Genomic DNA, 26,361 nt, shown 5'->3' with positions numbered 1-26,361 from the left:
TTTTCAGTTTCAGTTTGCTTCAGGAAGGTGGTTAAAGCAGGTATGATGAATGTGTAAAACTGATCAGTGTTGAGATCTGAAAACCAAAAACAGAAAAATAACATGATATACAAATGGATATTTGAACTGTAACTATATAGATCAATATTTGAGCTGTTGTTGTGGAAGATTATTTTTTCATTTCATATTTCTATAAAAAAATTTCAAGGGAGGAATCTACAAAATATTGTTGAAGAAATTGTTATCAGTTTCAAAAAAGAAATCAAAAGCTTTTCGGAGAATATTGAAGGTATTGAGATTCATTTTAATGACATTATTGTTTCAGGAAATGATGAAACCTCACATAATTCAATTATGTCAAAGATTCCCATTTCAAAGATAAAGTTTAATCTAAAGAAACTACAATATAGTGTATAAAAAATAAAAGATATTGACCAATAAATTAAAAATTAGGAATAAAATCTGGTCCAGATCAAATAAAAGCAACTGTTGAAATACAACACCACCAAATCAAAAACAAAAGTTAGGAAAGAGTTAGGTATGATAAATTTGTGCCCAAATTCATACCCAATGTATCTAAAATTACTGCTGCATCAAGAAGAATGACCGTGAAAATATATTTTTTAACAGGGGAAAGTAATACAAAGTGTTATTTTAAAAAATAAAATTGTTAATTCAAACACCAATTCTAAGATTTCAATGCTAATGATAAAATAATGTTGTATATTAGCTTAAAATATGGGCTGGGATCTTGTTTAATCCAAAAAAGTCAGCCTGCATCATTTATTTCATGCAGTTTAACAAATAAAGGAAGAAAATTATTAGCAATAATTTCTTTGTTTAAGAAGAATCACAACTTTATAAATGAATGTGTAGTCATTGTACAAAGTAACCATAGGCCCTTAATGGCAACTGTTACTAAATGCATAAAATATCCTTTAAATGTAAAGAATGATTCTTAAATTACTCAAATATAGTTCTGAAATAAATTTTGAACCAGATAATCAAATATTTCTTGCTGGTACTTTATCATGTGCATTTCCTGTTACTGTAAATGATGATCCTGAAATGTTAAATATTGTGCATAATGTTTCAAAACATTTACATATAAGTAAAATGCGATTAATGCAATTTATAAGAGGAACAGAATTAAATCCATAATTGCAAATTATATCAAAGAAGGCATGCCTAAATTTTATAAAAATGTACACAGTAGTATAAAATATTATAAAGTTAAGTTATCTTTAAATTAATCGCTTGTTTCTTTTTTATTAAGGACTTGTTTTATTAATAAGAAAAATTTATTGTCCCTCACAATTAAAAAAAACAAAGATACATTGCATCCAAGTTTTGAAACTGATTTCGTGATAGAGAAGTGTAAGAGATGGACTAGTGAAATAATGTATTGGTCAGGGATGAATTCAGGTATAGATAAAGTTATTGGAGTATATAATATATATTTCCCACTGGGAAATATGGGAGAAATTAAAAAAGGTAAATAGTAAAAAGCCATCAAAATCTTGCACAGTTCCATTTAGACATTTTGAAAAAACAATTGATATAATGGATTTTGATAATGTATATTATGTAATTGTAATAAATTATTACTCAATATGGATACAAATTATTGAAGTTCCAAATAAATGTGGAAATGAGATAAAAATAAAATTAAATCAAATCAGTTTTCACTAGATTTGGTATTCTTAAAACTGTTTTCTCTGGTAATATAAAATTTACTAATTATATTTATAAGAAATTTGCAATTGAATGAACTTTAATTGTGCCTTTATTAGCCTTACTACTCCCTAAGTAATGGAAAGGTTAAAACAGCAGTAAGAATTTCAAAAGCATAATGAGAAATGCAAGAGAAGATAGGAAAAATTATTTTGTAGGCTTGATGGAGTATAGGAATACCCCAAATATCAGGTCTTGATCTCCAGACCAAAATGATGTTCAACAATTTATCTCCAGATCAGGATGTTATAGTTCAAATGAAAGTCAATATCAAATAACTTATTAAATGCTGAATGATTTAATAATATTTGGAAACAAATTAATTAAAAGACAGAACTTTCAAAAATTTTATGACTAAACTCTTTTCCATTTTATGTGTTTAAGCCAAAAGTGAATATTTTTAATATTCTTAAAATTCAATAATAATATATTGAATATTAAAAACAAAACATGATACCTGTTGAAGTAATTTCGAAACAGAAATTGCATCCAAGGTCTTATTTTATTAAAGAAAAGATGTGAAAAATTCTGGGATATTATAGAAAGCATTTAAGAAAATCAAATAACCCTTTAATATAGAAATAAATTCTAATAATGATACAATAAATACTTTTCAAATTGATTCAGAAGCAAAAGTATCAAATATCCACAGAATTGTAACAAGTCAAATTATTACGCCCAAATAAGTTATTGTTTTCATAAACTGATGTCAAATTTAAATTATTATATTCTATTATTAATAATTTAAAAAGAGGGATTTCATGATAACTGTAACTTTTAGGTGAATTGTTATAATTGTTATTGTAATAGTGCATTGTAAAAAAAATTCTATTTAAAAAATAATATTCATATAATACTAATATATTAGCTGTTCATCCCATAAATAAATTAACATTATGAGAACTGAATATGTTTTTTGATAGAAGTTGTTTTGAAGAGCACTATGCAAACACTAGCAATGATAAGCTGCACTGTATGAGAGCCATTCTGCATTCACCTTAAAGCCAGACTCTGCTGCCACGCTCGCTTGATCATCAAATTACCATAGATGTTTTTGCATGACGTGAATAGCTCGATTACGGTTTTCGTTTGTAATCATCATAACATCATACACTCTTTATTTCACAAGCAGAACAGCCGCTCTAAGAATTAAGAGATATTGATGGTTGGTACGCAGAGCACATGGATTCAGCAATTCTCAACTTCTGCCTTCTGATAGATGTTGATGTTCAATCTAGTTGCTTGCTTTAATCATAGATACTGACATCTCTGAATAAGGATCATATGTCCTTGCGTTGTCCTTATCAGCCGCTAATACATTGTCTCAATAACTTAACTATCTCAATAAATCCTACTTTTGTTGAAGAGGTGATTATATAATGCACTCTTGTAATTATATACTGCATTTGCAACCACATTATTCTTATAAAAATAACTGTGCATAATTATCCCACTTTTAAAATTCATTTAAAAACTTATGACTCAGGATATTAAATGTAATTAATATAAAAACTGCATTTTAAAATCAGTTAGGGATTACTCAATTTTATAACAGCTCACATAAATACAAAAATAATACTTGTATCTTATGAAAAAAATATCAGAAAGTGTCCAAGAAATAGGCCAAACCTAGCTCTATAAGTTAATTTACTTATATAAAATTTGCCATTTATTGCAAGTGCAAAATGGCACACAAAATTCTTAAAACAGAAATTATTAGTTTAATTCATGCAGAACATTTTTTAAATATCAATGGCATGCAATAAAAAAGAGGCAAAACAAATTTAATTAGTACAACATTCCAAACTTTAGTTAAAAACTGCAAAAATGTTAACAATGCTAGAAAAAAATATAGCTTATGAAAAATACAATAAGATAAAAAAAAAACATTTATTACATTTGCTAGATGGCAAAGCTGCTATAATTCTAAAATACAAGAATAATGTGTTTCTAATCAAATAAAGTACTGATTCAATAGCAGTCTTTCACACCAAACCAAGTATTTATGAAATCATTTATATGTTTTTAAGAGAAATTTCATGTACTTTCTAACCTTGTATATACAAACTTTTTTATGCAGTCCATTAATTAAAAATATTAACATTCAAATAAGATACTTTGGAATGTTAGAAATAATTCTCACTTGTACATATTTTAAATTCGTATATCTATTAAATCACAATCATTAATAAAATTTCAAAAGCAATAATATAATACATATTGACATTTAGTTTTTCACTAATGCACTCAGAAAATAGAACTTAAGTATGTGTAGTACAAAGACAGAACAAAATAAAAGCTTTTAATAGCTGGTGCATTTGCAAGTGCTCATTTTTTTTAAAGGGTGAATGTTGGGCAGGAATTCTAAGAAGTAGGGAATTAAAAGCCATCTAGCAAAAACAATCCTTTATTAATCTTTTTGACTATAAGCAAATGAAAATAAATGTCAGAAAAGTCAGTTCTTTGTGAATGTCAACATTATATGAAGACTACAGGAGTTAAGCAAGAAGTGGATATGAAGTAAGGTTATCACTAATTATAAGAAAATATACAAATATAAAACCCCAGCCACAAGGATTAACCAGCAAAAGCATGCTCGTAATATGAACAGCTAGTTAAGACCAAAACAAAAATAAAACTTCCACCAACTACACTGGCTAGCCTCGCAATAAAGCTAAAAGCAGATAAAAATGTGCAGCATTTTTGTGTGTGTGTGTGCTTGTCTGTGTGTATAAGTGAAAATTTTTTATAAAAAGATGTTTAAAAGCTGGGTTACCAGAAACTGCTCATAATTAAGTCATGTCTTCAGAGATTACATGTCTCTGAAGATATGTGACTTACATTGCTTGTTTATACAGCATAATTCTTTAAGAGATATATTTGGAGAAAGGATTACAAATAAAAATCTAAAGATAAATATCTTAGTTAAAATTAATTTTGGTAAATTAATTTTCATTTTTTAAAATCAAATTGATTCAATTATTTTAATCGTATTTGGACTGTTATTTTTCTACTGAATATTCTGAAGAAATGTTAAATGTAACATGTGTTCAATTAATAATGTCAATTTCTCCCAATTAAATAAAATATGATAGAGAAAATAAGAATAAATAAAAATTTTACATAGAGGGTAGAGGTTTGCAATTTCTTTTCATATGAATAATATAAAAAGGATATTTTTAGCAAAAAAAAAAAGTACATAAATAAAATTAATGTATTATTTAATTTTTGTTAATCCAAGATATAGATATATTTTGAGACAAGAGACAAAAATAATCTTACAATAATATTTAGTTATACAACAATTACCTTAACAATTATGGAGGTAGAATCATAAGTAAGAAAATATAAAAAGGAAATATGAAAATTAATAAAGATAAAATGTATACAAAAATTATCAGTGGAAAAGAATAAATAAATATGGTATTCATAATAAGCTTGAAATGTAAGAAATATTCAATGTAGTTAAATCATATTCATTAGTTTCATATATTTTACTGAAAAAAAAAAAAGAAAAAAAATTGATAAAGGAAAATAACTTTATTTATACTTACCCTCTGACAAAAAAAAGTATTCAATTTTTTAAAGAAAAAGTTATAGTAATAAAATTATTTTTTTTAAATGAAAATACAGAAAATTATTTTCTAATTAGGAAAAAAAAAACCCATTTAACTCCATAATTGCATGGGGTAAAAATAACCTGTTAAAGTTTTCTATCAATTTCTTAAAGCAAATCCTATATAATATAATTAAAAATTATAACAATTAATTAATAACTCAATTGCCTATTTAATTTACACATACTGATAAATATAGAATAGGTTATTTCAGAACCTTTCCCTTAATGGAACTAAATATGGCTTGAAGATTATGAGTTTTTAAGAAATAATTAAAATAATAATAATAAATTTTATTAATTAAAATCAAATCATTGATTATAATTCCTTAGATAAAACTATAAGAACAAATGAATTGGTTTACAAATTTCTATATAATATTCACTTTATTCTATCCAATCAATAAATGCAAATTCCAAACTTTTTCCATACTTCTTTATTAAAACAAGAGCAACACTACCAAATTCTTTAAAAGCACTGAATTGTGAAATAGATTAATAACATTTTCATCAAATTACCATGCACAAATTTAAATATATATATGAGAAATAAAGTAAAAAGCAATCAAATAATGACATAAAAATCTTTTAAAAGAAGTACCATGAAGTTAGAAAGAACTGAACGTGAGAAAGTAAGAAAGATTGTAATAAAACAACAGAGGAAAAGAAAATATTGGTAACCTAAGTGTCAGGGAACTCCACAAAGATTAATCATTTTTGTGTTAAATGGAAATTTTCAAAGTAAAATATGACAGAAGAATGAAAAGTTTATATCATGCCCTTATTGCTATCCAGTGGTGTAATTAGAGAATATGGACACCATATTCTTTACTGTATTCACTTCCAATAAAAAGAAATTCAGTTGCATTTAATTATCATTCTTAATATTTCCTATTACCTATTATTAACCACTATTTCTTAATAAATAGCATATTTAGATTTTACTGTAATATAGTAATGTGATTTATAAATAGAACTAAATATTATAAATATTACCAAATTTTACTCTTCAATACTAAACACTCCATTAAGATGCTTTGATTCTTAATCAGGAAATTATTTTATGATTAAATGAATATTTTACTTATTATGTAGTAGAAAATTTTAAAAACCTGAATACTCCTCTAAATATTTGTTTATCCTTTAGTCTTGGAGGGTATGACAGTAGCAATCAATGTACTTAAGTAATTTAAAACCTTGGGACAAGAATCTGTAAGACCTTAGATTCTTAATATTTAATTAGTCCTATATCCAAACGTAAGCTATTACTGCCATCCACTCTAGTTGCACCACTTTTAAGAGATATTCAACAATAGAATAGCAAAAGAAACAGAATAATAAATTATACATACAGAGCAGTAATAGCACAATAAATTAAAATAAAATTTGAAGCAAAAGTTCTAATTTCATTCAAAAATTCAAATGAGAACAGAAATAACTGGAAAATGAAGTTAGAACAAACACAGATTGAATATTTAGAAAATTTTAGATATAGTTAGAAAGAAACATTTAGAAGAAAAATAGTAAAAGTAAATAAGTAAAATAATTCCCATTATACACTAGTAATTCTCAATTTAAGAATAGAATACAAAAAAAAAAATTATTATGCAAAAATCCTACATTTTAAATAATTCTTTTAAAGTTATTAGTACATTTAAGATTATTAAAGAGCTATATATTAAAAAAATCTGATATGTTAAAATATGAAGGGTACATTTAATTCTGGTTCTTTTTAAGATGAATTTAAAAACTTTTAAATCTATAAAAAGTGAAATAATAATTAAAAAAAACACTTAATGAAAATATTTAAAAATTTGACATTATCTACATTAATATCCAGTTTACATCACAAATTAATAATTTAATAAATACTAGAGTAAATTTAGAATGCTATTCTTTGACATATATGTCACAAATATATATATATATATATATATATATATATATATATATATATATATATATATATATATCTCAAAAAAGAAAGAGGATCTAAATAAGGCACAATGTAATGGCTGGCTGATCATTAAAACAAGTTTTGCTGTATCTAACATGCAATTTCATAGCATATAGATCATTTTAATTTTGATACAAATAAACACAGATTTAAATTAAAAATTTTCTATGACATAAAAACAAAAAAAAAGTGAAATTTACAAAAAAGAGAGAGAGAGAAAGTTTTTGTCATTCAAATCAAAATTGCTCATTGTGAGAGCACAGTAATACATGCTCTCATTACTATCTTTCGTGGTCATTCAATTTTGGACTGGCTGACACAGAATTCCAATTATTTAATGAGTTAGTAACTAGTACTCATTATTTATTACAACAGATAGCATACTTATACGTTTTTACAATACAAACTAAAATTCATTTACGAATATAATGGATTAATATAAGTTAAAAAATATTTTATTCTTTGATTATAAACATATGCCATGATTTTTAATAGGAAAAAACTTGGATGATAATACTTGAATATTTATTCTTATTTATGGTGTACAAAATTTTAAAAGATTGAAAAAGCTGTATTATAAAATGAAAGGGAGTTGTAATTAAATGACATGATAACAGTTTTGCTTCTAGGACTGGGCCTGGTCACATCCAGCAATTTGCTATGGTCAAATTTTTATATATATATATATATATATATATATATATATATATATATATATATATATATATATATATATATATATATATATATATATATATATATATATATAAGCAATAAATACTCCCCTCGTGGTTTGTAGGTTTCGGTTCGATACGTTTGCCTCGTAATTTCAAATTTATACTGATTTCTTGAGTAGTAAGAGTTTTTTTTTTTTTTTTTAAATCTGACATCATCGCTGACGTTTAGAGTGAAGGAATAATTTCTTTTTGCGTTATTTCATTGTAAAGAGTTCTTTTCTTTTTTTTTTTTTTTTTTTTTCCCTTCTTTTTATTTCTGTAGGTTTTGATTCATTACAGTTATTTTTTGTAGTTTCTTATGTTTCAGATGTTTAAATTCAAAGTCATAGTTTTTAATTTTTGCTTATGAGTGAAGACTGTCCTTTTTATTGCTAAAACCACACACAACAAATTCTGATTTTCTACAATCAGTCTCGCTGTTTAATTTCTCCCCCTCCTCCTTTTCCCCCTCACTGTCACTGAATCATAGGAACGTATAGGATTCGTTCCAAGTAAGATAAATAATAATAATAACATGAAGTTCTGATAGGTATTTATATTACTCAATCTCAAATTTAAGATCCGTAATTTTTTTTTTTTTTTTAATTCGTAGATTTTTATGACATAATCGAACATTTTGACTTCAGAATTTTTTTCTGAGGTTTTTTTTTCCGAGGGTTTTTTTTTTTTCGAGGGGGGGGACATGGAAGATGTTTGGCTGAGTAATTATATAATTTTGTACCATATTCGCCACCATTTATGCTACTATTTAAATCTGCGTTCCTATAGTCAATTACGATTAATTGAGATTTTGTTTTAAATCCTTATCAGTAAATATTAAAATAAAAGTATACCATTTGTGACTCATATTACCATTTTAAGAATTGCTTTGTTGATATTGGGTCGTATATCACATTTGTATGATAACTAGACGTAAAATACTTGAAGTGAAAAGGCCATATTCCTCCTGAGTTGCTGTTGGGTAATCCAGAAAGAACTGACTTTTCGTATTCCATCGTGTTGTGTGCATCCCATCTCTAAATACTCACCTTCAACGCATTTGCATTCATGAGATTGAACGCAGCTGCACACTGTTGTTGCTGTTGCAGCTGCTGCTGTTGCTGCTGTTGTTGCGCCAGCTGACTGTACAGAAGACCACTTACCACAGCTGTTGGCAGCTGGCCTGTGAGGAGCGGTTGGAGGGGTATCTGCTGCAGGAGGGCGTTCTTTAGGGCGAGGTGGTTGCGACCATTGATGAGCAACTGGTCTTTCAAGTGTTGTGGAGGGTGAAAATACTTGCAAGGGGGCTTCTCTCGATTACATCTTCCCTGTTGATTATAAACGACATTAAGCAGAGAAATAAAACGAAAACAGAAATTATGAAGGTTAAGTTGAATTTAAATCTGATTTCAAATTCCGAAAGATCAAACAATAAATAACAGAGCAGAAAACTGACAAGACTAAATAAGGTTGGTCAAAGCAGACCTAGAATACCAAGAGAAGCTACCGCATTAATAGAATTAAATTCTGAGGCACATCACGGTGTTCGATATTTTGCTAAATTTCCACTAAAAATAACTAGATTTTATAAAATTTTGGCTAAATATCTCACGATTATAGGAAGAAAATGTAAAGCAGTTCACAGATTAGAACCATCTTTTAAATTAAGAATATTATTAATTAATGTTTAGACAAAGGGTTAGAAGAAATCTCAAACACATGGAAATTTTAATGAAGAAATCCCTTTTCATGTTATTAAAGAAGAAAAAAATTCGTCAAGAATTTTTTTTATTTTATTTGGTTGACCAAGAAATTATTATTTTCATTTTCTTCTAATATTTAATCTTCTCCAGACAACATGGATAAGGCAAAGGAATGAAACGCGGAAACAAGTGGTTACATATTAGAAATCAGTAACGTAACTATAAGGTGGCAAAATTGATAAATTGACAATGCCCAACTGTCTTAAGGGAATTATTACCGTTAGAGACAAATGAGATAGGTTGCAAAAGTAGGAGGGGAAGGGTAAGAAATCCCAATCGTTAACAAGTATCAGCAAATCAAAAGTTCTGCTAGTATAGGAACTTAACTACTTGTAGGAAAGAGGTTAGTTTACACTTTCATGAAAGAATCGGTTTAAATGTACTGAATATTGTAATATTTTCACATTTTCTTATATTATTTGAATTTCGCAAGACAAAAACAGTGTTGTCTCAGCTCAAAAACAAAACGTACGAAACTCGCAAATCAGAATATAACTCGTGCCATTTTAGATGGGGTTCAAACAAAAGCATGAAAAATACAGAACTCTGAAGCTATGGAGAAATGGTTCAAAAATGGTTCTTTTTAGTATTCCTTTCAATTGTGGCAACAAAAATTGATCAGTTGGAATTCCAATACACATTTAATAATACATAATAATATTTAATGTTATCAAATGGTATTTTTCCTAATTCCTGCATGGCTTAAATGGACAGTTAAATGTTATTTTTACTAATTTTCTAGATGACTATGTAAAAAGTTCTACAAATCCTTTGATTAACATCTTTATTTACTATGAAAGGCTTGTAATATTAAATGTACGTATCTGATAAATAATGTTTTCATGGATGGTGAGGCTCTTCATAAAATAACACAAAAACATAAAATAACCTTCTCGGCCTCTACATAAAATAATGCAAAAAAACTTTATTAATTAAGAAGGTCATCCAAAAGATTGAAATGATAGCATGACTTTTATAGGAATTGCAAAAAACTTAAACAATGAAGTGATTCCATATTTATCAACTTCAAGAAGTAGTGGAGGTAAAATCTTCTTTAAAAATGCAATTCTAAAACTTTGTCATGCATTACTCCACCCCTATCGTTCATTTTAAAAGAGAATGTCAACTTCCAATGTGTGGAAAGGGAGTCAGCTGATCCATCCGGAGCCCGGAGGAGGGAAAGGGTGAATTGGGGACAGGGATCGATCGGTCTGGGCGCTCAGATGCCTGGCGCCACAGGTCCGCCATCTTCCCTCGGGGTCGCACGCAATGCGACCGCCGGACGCCTCCCTGACACTGCAGCCGGACATGAAAGGAAAAACCTATGTAACTAGCTCAGAAGAATGGCCTTCATTTCCCATACGCTGCACCTACGCATTGCATTGTACATGAAATTATAAATTCAATCAAAATCTCGTAAGGTTAAATCGGTGTTGCTAGTGCATTATCGTCTTGGAAGTGTTATAACATACCGTCCTTAACTGCGTGGTCATAATTTTTGCAAAATTTAGTAAATAAAAAAGCTATAATGGCCTGAATAAGTTATTTTAATAAAGAAATTTTAAGACGTCAGTTTCACTATTTTTCATTAGGAATTGTTAAAATAATTTTTTTTGTTGTGTTCTTTATTTTCATTCATAAGGACAAAATATTCAAAAAGTGCAAGATTAATATAAATGCATATGAGAATAAACGTAAATTATCTATTAGCAATTATAAAAAATGTTGCTTCAAAATGAAATCTATGTGTCTGGTTGAAATTCGAGAGAAAAGGTCAATTAACGTTTACCAGGATGATATCAAATCACATGAAGATTTATGGATAAGCAGAAATAATTCCTTTTGGTAGATTTCATAAAAAAATTTAATACATCTACAAAAAAAATAAACCGGTACTTATTATAAACTGCATGTCATTGGCAATAGTCTCCACTGCTGTATGAAGGAGCCTATCAAAGGGGGGGGGGGTTACGTTAATTACTAGCATGTAGTTAATACCCAAAAAACCAGAAAACCGAATATGTATTTTTAATGCCTTATTATTCCGACTGATTGAAATGAAATTTCACATAGAACTACAATTATTGTCACAACATCAAATACTAAATTTCATGAACTAAAGTGACTCGAGTTATCTTGCTAGCATACATATAAAGCACAGACCGCCAACCCTTTAACAGATGTAGTTCAAAATTTGGCAGGAATTTACAGTTTAGATATTAAAGCTATGAACCAAATTTCATTTATGTAAACTGTTATATTTTTGAATCACCGCATTTACATGCATGCAACAATACACGCCGACAATCAGTCAATTCTTAGACAGATCTCATTCCAAATTTGATACATATATATATTTAATTTGTTAAATTTGTGTATCAAATATAATCCATTTGGCTCTCTTCATTTTGCAATAACCGTGTTAATTAATAATCAGACGGCTGGACAAACAGACATCCTCTGAATGGATTTTATTCCAAATCTGAAAGAATTCTACAAATTGTGTGTAAAAATCATATACCTAATTTTAAACAAATTAAAATTTATTTTGAAATGTATGCAATATTTTTTCATTAACTTCCTTTTATTGTAATATATTTTAAAAATAGTATAGTATATCAAAAATAATACTGCAAGGTCAGAAAATATGAATAAGTATACGATGCATTATAGGAATCAGAAAAAAGATTATAATCTTCTAAAAGAATTAATTTTCGACCTAAGACTGCGCTCCTGTCAGTCTAACTATCTCGACGGGCCGGGAACATCATTTTTACTTCTGTGACAGCTGCCTCCTGACGTGTGTAGCACGTCATTAGCGATTCTGTGACAGAAACATCAGGAAGTGCGTAACACATCTTATTCACACTTAACGGTGGTTAGTTACCTTAACGGTGAGTTCCAGAAATTAATCGCTTTTACGCCATTCCTAGCAGAATAATCACATCAATAACAACGCTACCAGACTTTGGGAACCAAAATAGAGAGTCACCAAATACGCCCAGCACATGGGCAAAATAACGAGCAAAATCCTCGTGAACAACTCTCACATGGCATCAGCGAAGATACGAGAGAGAGCAGAAATAGGAGAAGAGATCAGATCATCGTGACGCTCATGGTTTCTATTTCTTTTTAAGAGACCTCATCAAGCAATATGGAATTAACTCTAAAAATGTTATTTTGCCATACAAATGTCTTTGAAAAATAATACAGGAAAAGAATCGAATGCTGCATTTCTTCAATATCCAGCGTTTCATTATAAGCAATATGCTATATAGTAAATAGAAGCCGGATCGATTTTGAGAGGCAAATTACAAGCAACTTCACACTATTGAAACCGAACAGTCTTCCAAAATTTAAAATATTAAAAGACTATTTAAGATCCAAACGAGTGAAAGGAAGACAATATTTGATTTCATGTTGCTTTCTACAGAAATAAATTACAAGGACTTTAAGTTTATGAACTCCATTATAACTATTAATTGTGTTTCCAATTACATTAATATTAATCCATAATAAATTAGGTATTACTATTTAGATAAGAAAAAAGGTTACATATGCTCCTTCTTGTAATAAAAAAAAAAACTAAATTTATTTTTACACTTTTTTTTAATTTACTAAAAGAAGAACCTCCTTCCATGTTGCGAAGGGTCCGCGAAATCTACAGGACAGCAGACAGATTTTTATCGAACGTGATGAGAATGTTTGCATGCTAAATATCCAGTGGCAACGCAAAACATTTCTCTTTTTACTCACGAACAAGAATTTGCAAGTTTCCGAATAAGAGACTGAAAAGGGGGTGACTCGTGTATCTATCCCTTTCCTCTCCACACTGTATAGGAAAAGTCAACAAAAGCAACCAGCCAATGAGACTCCGACGCAGAGGCGCCAGGCGTCTGAAGTCCATTCTTGATAGAATTCAAGCGAAATGCTCATAAAATAAAAAGGATTCGCCAATGTTTCTGCCAAATAAAAATAGCCACTTAAACCACTTTTTCTGATCTGATAACTGGCTGCTCGAGCTTCTACATGGAATTTCCTTTTCGCAAATACGACTCGTTTTCATTCAAATTGTAGAAATGGCGAGCCCAGCATAAACTTATTTCTTAATCTTAATTCAATAAAATCGATTTTGAAGTCTATATTTTTCCAATTTAAACCTTTCTTAAGAGAAGGGAAATATGACCACCACCAAACTCATGAATCTTTGAATGAAGTTATGTATGTTGACATAAGTTTTCACAAATTTTTCAATAAGACAAAGTCCTAGATGCTTCAGTTTCTTATCTCACACAAAAAGATGCATCTTGATTTATTACTTACTTAAATATTAATTAATCAAATCAAATAATAAATCAAATTAAATTTTTCTAATAAGCTAAAGGAATTACTTTTCTTAAGCCTATATCCCAATCCAAAAAATATTTTAATATACTATGACTAGAAAAAAAATGGCCTTTTCAAGGGTTCGATCACATTAATGAACTGATAAAATAATTTAATATTAGATCATTTCTCTCATTCTTAATTCAAAAATTCTTGACGTATTTTTCATAGCAAGCATGTGTGTGTATGTGTTAGTAAATTTCATGAAAGTGTACGCTTTTTATTTACTATGATTCGTAACTTATATAAAATTATACTTAAACAGATGCTTACTGCTTATATTTAGAAATAGTTAAATAATGAAGCAGATACAAACTTCAGCAATTATATTTGACAAAACGACTTAATATTTTATAATTCACAGAATTTATACTGTTTAAAAATCGATTTACTTGACAACTAGACCCATAACAGTTTCTTCATCGACCTGCCTGCGGTCACCTCTCAGTTCACTGGCCCTAGGTAGTCTGCTTAGTCGGAAATCATCCACTGATAAGTGAATGATTAGAATTGTGGTAAAGAGTTTAAGGCTCCAAATCTGATATTATCCTGAAAGATTCAGATGATGTCATGCTATGTGAGGACTGATAATACAATCAGCTTGATCTACCAGGAAATATGATAATGTAACGCTCGATTGCGTTTCATTTTTCTGAGGAATACTAGACAATGACTGATTTCTATTGAGAGAAACCATGCATCTTCAGCTTCGAAAGAGCAGGCAAAAAACACTTTCTCGTACACTTAAGTCACATGGCGTGTATAGCATTTTATATTAAGTAATAAAAGCTTTTAAGTAAAAACTGCTTTTAAAACATTATTTAGTTCGGGTTGCAAAATTTCCTTGCTCTACATTGTTGCGACTTTGAGATATTGAATTCATATGTACTCGAATGCACAGACCGATAGATGAGCACCTCATATTCCGATTTCGTCCAAAATTTGACAAGGATCTAGTACCAAAACAAATATTATTATCATCCTTCAAGCTCTTTCTATATTTGAGTTATAATGTTCATACACATAGAGACAGAGCTCTTATACATGGATTAGTTCGAAAATTGACAGAAATCTGCAGTTCTGGTGCAAAAATAACGCACCAAATTCCATCTATCTAGCTTATAACCTTTTTTAGTTGTATTTAAAAACAGTCAAGCATAATTTCTTTATTTCCCTCTCCTTTATGCTACTTACAGATTTATCCAACTCTCTATGTTAAATTTGTTATTGATTAAAGTGCTTTCTCTTTACTTATGAAAGAATACACATAAAGTCCGTTTTCCCAAACGAAATAGAAAGCAGATCCTTATACTTCATTTTCCACAATTCACCGAGAAAAGAACTCAAGCTGACAGAGAGCAGCAAACTGATATTGAATCAAATATAGCATTAAAAATCATTCAAATGGTAAAATTCTAAAATCAAAACAAAAGTTGTTTAATTTCATTAGGTTTTAGACTTTCTTCGTTAATCCGTATGTTATTCTTACAATTTCTTCTTAATCGTAGCGTTCACAAAAAAATATGAATATAATTTCGTAACATGTGCGTTAAACCTGATAAACAACACAATGAAATGTATTATCATAAAATGCACTTCGAAACATTTTAAAAATTTATTAAAATTATAGAAGAATATTGAGTACGGAAATTAAATTACAATCAATGAAAAGTGTATTTTCGTATCATTAATGGTGCAAATATTTCTTTTGCGCACTAATAAATCCAGAAGGTAATAAGGGGCAATGCTGAAAATTTGTTAAATTTCAAATAAAGATCAAATTAAAACTTTAAATTAAGTAAAATCATGTTTTTTAGGAAAATTACAAACCCAATTTGTTACCTGTCTGTTCGGTGGTCTGGATGTGATGTGTTTTGTACAATTATTTAACCATGCATGACGTATAATGCGTACTATAATTTAGGGATATATGAGTAGGAGGGTTCTCATGCAATCAACAGTCACCGAAACTTACGTCGCAGTTGTGCAGCTGCAGTATGATAATGCATAGTGGCTATCTGCAAATTGCGACATGCACGATGAAAAAGTCATCACAAAATAGATCGTAGAAACTAAAGCTGCCAAATTTGGCTCGTAGTTATTTTCTAGATGCTCACCAAGAAAAGACTATCTAAATTTTTAGACTTTCGATAAAAATTAATTAAATTTTTTTCGTTTCAGCTCAATAAATTCGGAGCATATTAATATGCAAAAACCATTAAAACAGCGATTTTTCAGTATATTCTAATTTCTGTAATTCTGGCTATCCAAGTATTCAATCACTCGACTATCTATAGTAGTAATAGTTCAGTAGTTGATATTTCGAATTAATGGTAATTAACGGCTTTCGAATTAACGGCCTTTTAGGGTTTTTTTTTTTTTTTTTTTTTACAGTTACCCCTCTGAAAAATTCAGGGAGGTTGGGGGGGTGGGGTTACCTTGATGGAGTCGTAGCAGGCGATGACGCGGCCGTTCTGTACCTCGACGTGCGAGGGGGGATGCGCGAATTTGCAGTCGGTGTCGGAGCGGGAGCACTTGTTCCTTTGGAACTCCCGGCACACTTCAAGCTGGAGCCACCGGGAATCTTTGATGGCTGCGAGGCTGCTCACCATGGCCATGGCATGACGGACGGACTGAGCAGAGGTCACTTCTACAAAAGGAAAACAGAGATGCCATTAAGAATATTAGAAAAATAACCATATATTTAATAAAAATAATCATAATTATGAATTAAGTTTATTAAAATATACTTTTAGAGTACCAAAGTGCAATTTCTTTTTCTTTTAATTATTCTTTTACTTTTTAATCTACTATTTCTAAATGCGCAACCACTGGTAAGAAATGAAAATTTAATAAAATTAAGTTCTGAATATATTAAAATAATGCATCTGCATAGAGAATACGCATACTATGAAAAATCCAATCCTCCAATACTGCAGCAAGTCATATAAGAGCATTTAAAAATACACTATTATAAATGATCATCCATTCGGAAAGAAAACCACAAACAATAATAATTAAGTACAATCAATTAAGCCAGTAATCATTCGACGAACTGAAAAGAATACATAAAATATACAAGCCATCTTCACAAGGGTTACACAAAAAAGTTCACATCGTTTTATATTAAAAGGATTTATTAAAATGTTTTTTTTTTAGGAAAATGATATTAAACCACATGAGTAAATCTACAGCAAAAGTAAATATACATACAACAAAAATTGGGGAATTAAAAACTCTTAATTGTCTTGTTGCCAAAAAGCTCAAAATTTTTAACTTCCCAACATTTTAAATGAAAACTAAAATTTCAGTCTCATCTTCAATTCTTTAGAAAGTAGAGGCAACAAAAAATTTAAAAGGCCTATAACGACAATTAAAATAGAACTAAAATAAGTTATCGTATTTTTCCACGCCCAGCTTTAATTGTCTACTTTCTCATCATTATTACTTAAAGAAAGCTGGTATCCACTTTTTGCAAAAAACAAAATTTATGTAAGGTTTTCACAAATATTCATGCAATTCATATTTCACCCGCGGAAAACTAAATTATCTAAACGCACAGAATGCACATACACGCACACGGCATTCCATTTCCTACTTCAACAAAATCAAATTATTAAGGGTTTTGATTTTCAGACATTATAAATAACCTGACATGCGCATTCATAGAACGTTGATTTCAAAAATTTGTGTATTGAAGAGCACACAAAAATCCTCCATTCATTGCTAAGTTTAGTTTCTTATTATCTGAAGAAATTTTACTGTGCTAAATAAAAATATTTTTCTAATTTCGCCATTAAAAAGTAAATATTACAAACGTTACTTTGAGCCCCATAACATTGTTTGACATTATGAAGAAATAATTTTATTTTATAATAATTATAATTTTTAGTATAATAGTATACTCATAATTTTTATAAGTATACTATTAGAGGACTAATAATTTTTTGTGTGCAAATTCTGCTTTTTCTATTCCTTACCAAAAATAAGTTATGGAGTTTAAGAGTAAAACTGTATTGTGCTGTATCTTTGGCCTTCATGATGTGTTGTACCTTCCTTGTGCTATACTTTTGGCCCGGTTAGAGGAGCAATACTTCTGATTTTTAAAAAAATTAAAGATGCTTGATTTAAGATAATTCTTTCGTGTTGGGAGATAGTTGGTAATTTATGTGGACTATCTTTATTTGACTTTCGATCATATGATATACTGCAAGGTATTTCCAATCCAATTTGAAAAATCATTGTAATGTGGATAGATAAACATAGCTTGGAAGCCGGAAGTAAATACTTTTTTTTCATCTGTCTTTGGATTAAAAGTTTACTCCAAAAGGAATGATGAATTAAAATATCTCTTGAGTTTTAAGCATACTTTAATCTATATTTTGATATATGAAATTCTGCAATACTTGAATCTGAATCGTTTAAATTTTAAATTATTCCGAAAAAGTCATAATTGGTCCTTCCAAAAAAAACCCATAAAAAAAGAATTTATATAAATATATACTTTTTTGATCTGTTATTGTAACTTTGCTGTTTGTAGCTGATCGAAGAATACTGCATAGTGGGGATCAACTTTCTAGTGCAGTAGAATTTTTTTCCACAAATATAGGAAATCGTGTTATTAAATTGGATATTATACCAGTAACCCTTCATTTTGGCAGGAAATCATGTTATTAATTGGATATTATACCAGCAACCCTTCATTTTGGCAGTTCAATTTTTATATGAAAAAGTGATTGCAAATAATTTTTTAACGAATAAATTTCTTTTTAGTGCTATAATTCCAGGAAAACGATAATTACACTGATTGTTTCAGATAATAACGCTCCCTTTCTGTTCGTATTTCCGACAGTGAACAAAGTATTGAAATTAAATGGAGCTTCATACGATGCAAGCAATTCTTCTAGATTGTCAAAAGACTTTTTTCCTTAATTTTTATGATCACACGAGACCAAATTCAGAAAAACCTGCACTGTTACTCTTTGATAATTACGAAAACCCTGCGACTATTGAGAAGGCCAAAATAAACGCGCGATTATCGCGACCTTCCATTCTCAGACCAATCATCGAATGCAGTCTATTCAGGGACATTTCTGGCCCATTCAAAACTTATTGTACCCGGCAATGAACAGCTGGATATCAATCCCAATTAACAGTGGTCACCTGTCACCAAATAAGAAGTGGTCAAATTGGCTGGAAATGTTTTTATCAAACCTGCAGCTCGTGGATGGGTCCAGTGAGGCAATTTGTGTTCTCTTTAATGCAAATATTTTTATTTATCACGGGTTTCTTCCTTCATGCGCGACAAATAGGCGGATGACTCATCCAGGTCTCATGAATAATTCAGTCACTGAAAGTTCGTCAACATCAATCCTGTGTGTCTAAATATACCACCAAGTTAACATCCCCTCAAAATACGAGATACGTCCCTAAGGCTTAGCAAAATAAAAAAAATAAAAAAGTAAAGTAAAGTAAAGGTAGGTCGAAAAGTAAATCAAAGTTAGTCACAAAAAGCCCAGAAAAACTAGTCTTTCTGAGGAAATTCTACTTATAGTTGTTATTGTTGTTTCGGAAAAGCGTTAAAAAAAGACGAATTCAAAAAGCGATTACAGATTTTTTTCAAAATGGCGAGTAAAAGTTTTATTTGTTCATTAAATTGAAATATAAAAATGAATATATATTAAAAATTACGGGTGGCCTTTATTTATAAAAACGTATTTTAATCAAAAATAACTATCTTGCAGTTTTATACGATTAAAAATCAGTTTATCACATATGTCTGCTTTCATAATAAACCCAGATAAAAAAAAATAACATATCTTCCGTTCAGAAGTTTATACTGTACTAATGACCACCATGTCAGGTTTCTTAAAAAATGATTTAAAATGTTAAAATTGAAAATGTTAAACTTTTAAAATATCTAATAAATGCAAAATGGCACAGAATTAACGTCAACATTTGTAACTGAATGGACCATTCACCACTGAAGCCAATAAAACAATAAATACCGAAAATCGGTCAAAGATACTACACTCTACTCTATTCTCAAAATATGCAATAATTTATATTTAAAACTGTGCAGTTAAAGCGTCCGGTCACCTTGGCAGATTTGAAAGACAGTATCACTCTGCATTTCACCAATACGCACGCAGTAGAACAAGCTATCCACAGAAAGCAGATATCACATCTAGAAGAAGGGAACCCTATTGAGCCGTTCCCCTTGTCATTGTGAATGAAATGTTTGATACTTTCGAATAAAATGTGTTACAAATATGTATTTTAAGTCTTTTCAGTTTATTTTTTATTGTACAGCGTCATCTTTCGGTGTTTCTAAATATATATATATATATATATATATATATATATATATATATATATATATATATATATATATATATATATATATATATATATATATATATATATATATATATATATATATATATATATATATATATATATTCCGAATAATCCGTTCCCGCATGTCTTGAATGTATGTTCACCAATTTAATGAGTAGTTCGCTGTATAAAAAGCTTAGAGTAGGGATGTTTTAATTTTGATCACCTTGTATATAATATGATTGGATACAGCGCTTTTAAGTAAAGAACTACAACTGCTATTAATATCAGCGCAAGTACCTATTTTGTGGTAGACAAGGTTGATCATTTCCATTTCCCAAATAATTTACGATTATCTTAATGATTGTCTGCAAGAATACTTCTTTAAACTGATATGTACATTTGTGTGATATAAAGAATCAATGGCTAATTTGTAATAAACTATAGCCACATCTTTACTTCATTAAATTTAAAATTATAATTACAATATTTTTCAAACTTAAAATAAGATCAATGTAGAATATTTTTAGCTCCCTTTAATCAGCGCCGACACTGGATAATGCTCCATTATCCATATTTAAAATAATACTAACAAGTGCCTACTGCATAATTCATTTGATGATTACAATAAGCACTGAGCTGCAGCCTATAATTTAACATTTAAAAGTTAAAAATACATTACGTTTAAAATCGGGTGTTAAAATGCAAGCATCCCTATAAGCAAGCATTCCATTAATTGCATTTATCATCACACTTAATGCTGCATTAAAAAAAAACATTCAATGACAAAAATTAACATTTTCTCACAAAAAAGCTTTTTCTTCGGAAAAAGAAACAGTTTTATTTCACTAGCTGCACATAAAAAGCATTTACAGTAGACTCCCGAATATCCGGCCTAATGTGGCGGAAGGGTAGGCCGGATAACAAATTTCTCATTTCTTTGTCCACTAATACTAGAAGACAAAGTTTTTGTACCAAAACACATTTTTATAATAAGTATTTTCTCACTTCTTATAGAGTACTAAACCCTCCATTTGTTTCAGTATAATGTGAACGAAACCCGGTAAATCATAGTAGCAGTTGCTGGTAGCGGATCGAGTTAAAATAGAATCTGTATTGGTAGTTTATATATGTTAATATACTGCACTGCTCACTTCAAGAATTTATTGTAAGTTTAAGCATATAAACTGCTCTGATCTGACAGTGCAAGTATCTGGTAAAAACAATAGTAATTTAATAATAGTAGATATTTTATAGACTATTTATTTTGAAAGCAGGAAGGTGAAAATACAACTCGGTATTAGCTCTCTCTCTCTCTCGTTCTATTAAATCGAGATCTAAAACTAGAAGAGAAGAAATATCTCTTTTAAAAAAAGGTACTAAAAGTACAATAAATTGATTTTTTTAATAAAAAGATTGATTTAATAAGAGGAAAACTTTTGAAAACATAATATTGAAAATTCACTCAGTTTATATTACAATACAAGCTTCTGTCAAAATAAAGGATTCACAAATATCGTTTAAAGAATTACTTGTTTGGACGAAACTAGAGACAACTTTAAAAACAGAAGCTCCGCTAAATGGCCGTTCTTCAAGGCACTTCCTTCGCATGCAATGGGGATAAGAAATAAACAAGGTACGCGAGGATAATAAACATCAATTAAGCTGAATCACTGGCACTCAACTCGCGATTTTCTGAAACAAGCGCTGGAAGGAAAGATTTTTTCCCACGTCATTAGTCTTTCCAAAAATACCACGGGGGCGGGACAAAGCATTCTTCACTCTTATCACAGCACTTCACCTTCCATATCACCCGCCGAAGTGAACTGAAGTGGCCCCTCACTCAATGGTGAGAAGGCTGTTGGATGCTACTCATACATTTCCACACGCAAAGGAAGCAACACTGCGAACCAGCTTGCGTCTGAGCAGTATGAAATTTAAGTAAATTCCTGTCGGAAGGAGGATTATTTCATTAATATATTGCGAGCACGTAGAATTACCTTTCTAAGGAAAAATTGAGTTAGGTATAATTCAAATTCAAAGAACAATCCTAAATATTCTGACCATTAAAAGGGGGGAAATATAAAAAAAAATAGAATATGCATTTTTTTTTATTGCTGCTTAATAAGTAGGTTCACGATACAATTAAATTTTTAGAAAATTGGTAATAATTGCTTCGGACAATGACGGACGAAATTGTAGAACTTCAAGGTAAAAAATGAGCATCTCATAAAGAGATCTCTTCTTTTTCGAATTGGGTTACTTTCACTCCTATGTATCTTATAAAGATTCGTTAAACTCCTTGCAAGATGAAATTGATTCATACCCTTCACTGTTTCACCGTCCGATATAATTACAAGATTATCCAATTCTCGACGGCTTCGGACTCTACAATTCGCATTTGCAATTTTTAAGTGTCTTGTTACCAAAATATAGGGGACTCTTGATAGCGTACCGCGCATAAAATTCTCGCGTTGACAAAATATATTGGAAATAAAACTTAAGCGCCCAATTGCACTCAGGAAAAAATTAAACTTCGATAGGATATGCCAAAGACATCGGGAAACTGCGACTCTGGATTCGGACATGTGGCAGAGAAATGAAACTGGAAATGAAAATAAAGCTATCATTCATAATAACTTTTGAGTATTCATAAGCGAAGCAAATTTTCGCTCGATTTTCTCTCACATATATACATAATATGGTATGGTTTGTGTTCAGTTCCTTTTCCGGCCAATAAGCTTCGAAATTTGGCACAAATACGCAATTATGACGCCAAGACCATAAATTAAATTTACTCGTGACGTTCTCGAAATATCTTATTCAAAAGCCCAGTAATAACCAGATGAATTTGTACATTTATTCGTCGATCTCTTTTAACATACATTCTACAAAATGAAATTTTAATTCATTACATTTAACTATATATAATAAACTCCCCAGTATCCGGCCCATTGTGGCGGAAAGGCAGGCCGGATAACAAAAAAGTTGGATAGGCTGGAATTCCGTGAACTTATTTCTTTGCCCACCAATACCAGAAGACAAAGATTTTATAAAACATTTTGTTATAAAACTCACTGTTATAATACATATTTTAGCACTTATTGAGTACTAAGCTCTCCATTTATCTCAAGCCATGTAGAATGTGAACGTGGTCGCTGCCCAGTGAATCATAGAAGCAGTTGCCGGTAGAGAGTCAAGTTAAAATGTGCTAGGCTAAATGTGCTATTAAAAAAAATAGGCTCTGTGCTAGTTGTTTCTATATGTTTAGAGACTGAACTGCTCGCTTCAAGAATTTATTAGAGAAAAAGTAATTTAAAGGATATAAATTGATCACATTTTAAATTACTGCTTTTATATTGATAAATAGGTAATTAATTTTCTAAAACTTTTGCTTGGAAATTGTCGACGCAAAAATGCATTCTTCGAAGCAGATGATGAAAGGGAACAAATAATAATGTATAATAATAAGCACTTTTCTCTTTTTTCAACTTTTTTTTTTCAATTCGATAAGAATATCATTTTAGATATGTATAATTTATTTTCAAATTGTTTTACTTCTCAGTAGTAGTTCTCAATTAATAAAAGACACCTTTGGCGAGCAGTTTGTACGCAGAGATTATTGACTTTTTATTTGTAAAATAATATGGAATGTATTTAAAAAAAACATTTCGCCTTGTAACTTGATACGACTGAAAAACATGAATTCAATTGAATCAGTTTACTGCAAACTGAAAAGTGTATATATTACGAAGTAAAAGCGGAAGAGAAAATCCTACTACAGAGTTAATGATAAACAAAAATAGAGGATTGAATGCTACGATAGAAGTCTAAATTTCATGCTAGGATTAAAAAATTTTGTTGTGGATAGTCAAATGAATCAAATAGAATTTAAAATGTTATTTAAAATAAGATTAAAAGTTATACGCATATGAAACGCATACCATTAAAAAGATAATTTTTTAGTCTTAAGATAATACACAAGAATCTTTGTAGAAGATAATTTTTTGGAAGATATGTTGGAAAATCATAACTATTACTTATCTGGCGACGGTTAAGTCTATTTTTGCGCTCGATTAAACTTTCTGTTTGAAGCTTTTTTTTTTCCTCTCTCTCTCTCTTTCGTGTCTCCTTTCCTCAGACTGAACGGACTTTTTGATGACATGGTTAATCATTTCAAAAAATTTCTAATAACATTTTGCAGCTCCATTAATTAGCTAAACGAACAGCTGGATTCAATGCAGTTGTAGAAACGTTTAACAAAGCAGTTTGAAATTCGTAGGGAGATTTGTTTACATTTGACTACTGCCATTCTCTAATAAGTAATAACCGCAATTCCTGTATCATGTACACTGGCTTTTTACAAATATAGATATTTCAAAATCGCGTTATATTCAATCAATTTAAATCATTTTTTCTCAACACAAAGCAGGTTTCTCTCACGTGCTATCGTCATGGCATATCTTTTGGCAAATTTCAAATTTAAGTCGCACTGAAGATCAAAATGCCAGAAAATGAATTTCACAGGCAGGAGTCACCCATTTGAAACGGTCCCAAACCGTTCTATGATGAAAGTAGCTTTTCGCAAAGACAGCCCAAAATCGCTACATTTCTTCTCAAAACGTAGTGGCATGCGTAGGGAAAAGTAGCAAAGGGGGGAGGGTGGTTATATTTAGGATCCGCTATCTCTCTCCGAAAAACAGCGCGGTTATTTTTAAAGGCGGGGGAGAGCTACGGACCGTTGACGGCCCTTTGATACACACTCACTCCGGAATTGCATAAACATTTCCTTATTTGAAGCGAAGGATTTGTTTATCAGTTGCAACACGCGCATTTCGGAATGATCCACAGATCCGCTCGCTTGACAGATTTGTCGCTCGGGTGAGGACAATAATCCAACTAAAACTTGCTGTCTTTACTTTTATTTTCATAACAAATAAAGGACAACATTAATGTAAACGGTTTTTAAAATACACTGTCACTGATGAACTAAAGAGTTTTATCTTTATTTCACTTGTTTTTCTACCTTTTAATATATTTAAACTATCATTAAAAATCTTACAGAATCATAAAACCAATTTGCTGTCGAATTCATTATTAGCTGGTTTACAAAATCAAAGCTTAATCAGATTTAAAAATTAATTCAGAATTCTGGGAAAACACAAAAACAGTGTAATATCATCAAGAATGACAGATCATGTCTCCTATAGTATAACTCCATCATAATTCCTGCCAATGCTGTTGCGATGTCCGGTTATCCAGATATATCAGTTTGCTTTCACGGGTCGGAGTATTGTCTATGATTACATCATCAAGAAAACACACGTGTTTAATATTTCAAAATTTAACACACTAGAAAGTGAGTGAATCTATCATAAAATTCTACCTATCAATATGAAATTAAAAAAGAAATCCTACGCCATGTTATTACAAGATGAATCGAGACAAAACTGATCAATATTTCGGTCCAAGCCTTTAAATTATCGATCCAATCAAAACATTAGAGAAATTTGCATCCACGATAGATAACTTTTTTTGTCAGGTGTTAAATTAGTTTACTATAAAATGAACTTTAAACTATACGACCTCACGTGGCAGACTGAGTTCCTTCCCCTGTATCATTAAAAATATCCTTTTTATACCAGAGCCCGCATCTTTCCTACTTTCTAGCCTCTTAATACAGATCAATACTTTATAAATATTTGTTACGTTCTGTGCAGAAAATGTATTATAAAAAAATCTAATAATGAAAATTTTGACAAATTTTGAAATAAATCTGTTATTATCTCACTCAACTTTAAGAAATATAAAAGACACATAGCAGTATTGCTTTCAAAACCCTGACAAAAT

General features: G+C 29.9%; 1 protein-coding gene across 4 annotated transcripts in view; it reads right to left on the bottom strand.

Annotated features, from left to right (window-relative positions):
* Positions 1–26,361, bottom strand: part of LOC129965616 (muscleblind-like protein 1) — a 156,721-nt gene that overhangs the window by 39,948 nt on the left and 90,412 nt on the right. For 3 of the 4 annotated variants that reach the window (XM_056079664.1, XM_056079665.1, XM_056079667.1), the window contains exons 2-3: positions 16,611–16,822; positions 9,073–9,351 (exon numbers count right to left, since the gene is read on the bottom strand). In XM_056079664.1, the coding sequence (XP_055935639.1) occupies positions 9,073–9,351; positions 16,611–16,790 (459 nt within the window). In that variant the 5' untranslated portion in view covers positions 16,791–16,822. The remainder of the gene's footprint in view (positions 1–9,072; positions 9,352–16,610; positions 16,823–26,361) is intronic. The other variant, XM_056079666.1, reaches the window with a different exon arrangement.

Source organism: Argiope bruennichi, chromosome 4 (genome assembly GCF_947563725.1).
Source record: "Argiope bruennichi chromosome 4, qqArgBrue1.1, whole genome shotgun sequence".
Taxonomy (NCBI): Eukaryota; Metazoa; Arthropoda; class Arachnida; order Araneae; family Araneidae; genus Argiope; species Argiope bruennichi.
The sequence above is the reverse complement of the archived record's forward strand: the minus strand, read 5'-3'. Positions and strand labels throughout refer to the sequence as shown.